This window comes from Formica exsecta, unplaced genomic scaffold, assembly GCF_003651465.1.
Source record: "Formica exsecta isolate Colony F162 unplaced genomic scaffold, ASM365146v1 C16384614, whole genome shotgun sequence".
Lineage (NCBI taxonomy): Eukaryota > Metazoa > Arthropoda > Insecta > Hymenoptera > Formicidae > Formica > Formica exsecta.
In genome coordinates this window covers 1-1,093 of record NW_021847669.1, presented here as the reverse complement: position 1 = coordinate 1,093, position 1,093 = coordinate 1, and the positions used below count along the sequence as shown (strand labels likewise).

Here is a 1,093-nt window from a genome sequence, read left to right as displayed (position 1 = left end):
CTAAAAAATTATTAACCATCACTAATCTCTATTTGCATAGTAAGTTTATATATACTATTATACAGTATATCATTTAGTTTTATAGCAAACAAACAAAAGATATGGTGAAGTTATTTGCACTATTGATAATATTTTACTCAAATATATCTGTTGCCTCTGCTCCTACTTCCTGGCAATTTGGATTTCCTGCTCCTGCAACTGAAGTAATGGAGGCTGTAGTTAGGTCACATTCGTTTGTAATGGTTGTGATGATTGCAATAATGCTTTTTGTGTGGGCGCTGCTTGCTTATGTAGTATTTCGCTTTCGTAAAAGCAAAGTGGCAAACGTAAGCCAAACTAACCATAATGTCCTTTTAGAAATTGTTTGGTTTGTTATACCAACGATTATTGTTGGTATATTAGCTTTTGAAAACGCTAAATTACTGAAGCTACAGGAAGAAATACCGAAAGCTGATATAACACTGAAAGTTATTGGCCATCAATGGTATTGGAGTTACCAATATCCAGAATATCAAGGTGTGTCATTTGATAGTTATATTAAGGGAAAAGAAGACTTTATCGAAGGAGATTTAAAGCTATTCTCTGTTGATAACAACATCGTTTTACCCATTAATACTAATGTTCGTTTACAAGTTACAGCAGGAGATGTGATACACAGCTGGGGAGTACCGGCTTTTGGTGTAAAAATTGATGCGATACCAGGTAGGCTGAATGAGGCGTGGTTTAATATCAAAAAGTCTGGTGTTTATTACGGGCAGTGCTATGAATTGTGTGGTCAAGGCCATGGATTTATGCCAATTGTTGTTGAAGCAGTAAGCAAAGAAGATTTTAATAAGTGGATTGAAAATAGAAAATTAGTGAGTTAAATTTGGAGTATAGATATGAGTGACGTACCAAAGGGCATAAAGCGTTGGTTGTTTTCCACTAATCATAAAGACATAGGAACACTGTACATTATTTTTTCCATATTAGCTGGAATTATTGGTGGATTATTATCGGTGATTATTCGCACTCAACTAATGCACATTAATATACTTAACAATAATTATCAATTATATAACGTAATGGTTACAGGGCATGCGTTGATAATGGT

The 1,093-nt window shown here is 34.1% G+C and overlaps 1 protein-coding gene across 1 annotated transcript; it reads left to right on the top strand.

The window, feature by feature from the left end:
• The first annotated feature begins 103 nt into the window (after positions 1-103).
• Positions 104-1,058, top strand: LOC115239423 (probable cytochrome c oxidase subunit 2). The gene has a single exon (XM_029813973.1). The coding sequence runs from the start codon at positions 207-209 to the stop codon at positions 864-866; it is 660 nt and encodes a 219-aa protein (XP_029669833.1). The 5' UTR covers positions 104-206; the 3' UTR covers positions 867-1,058.
• Positions 1,059-1,093: the final 35 nt, after the last annotated feature.

What these genes read in the sequence shown, in the direction of transcription:
- LOC115239423 (XM_029813973.1), top strand. Translation starts at nt 207, where the DNA reads ATGGAGGCTGTAGTTAGGTCACATTCGTTTGTAATGGTTGTGATGATT.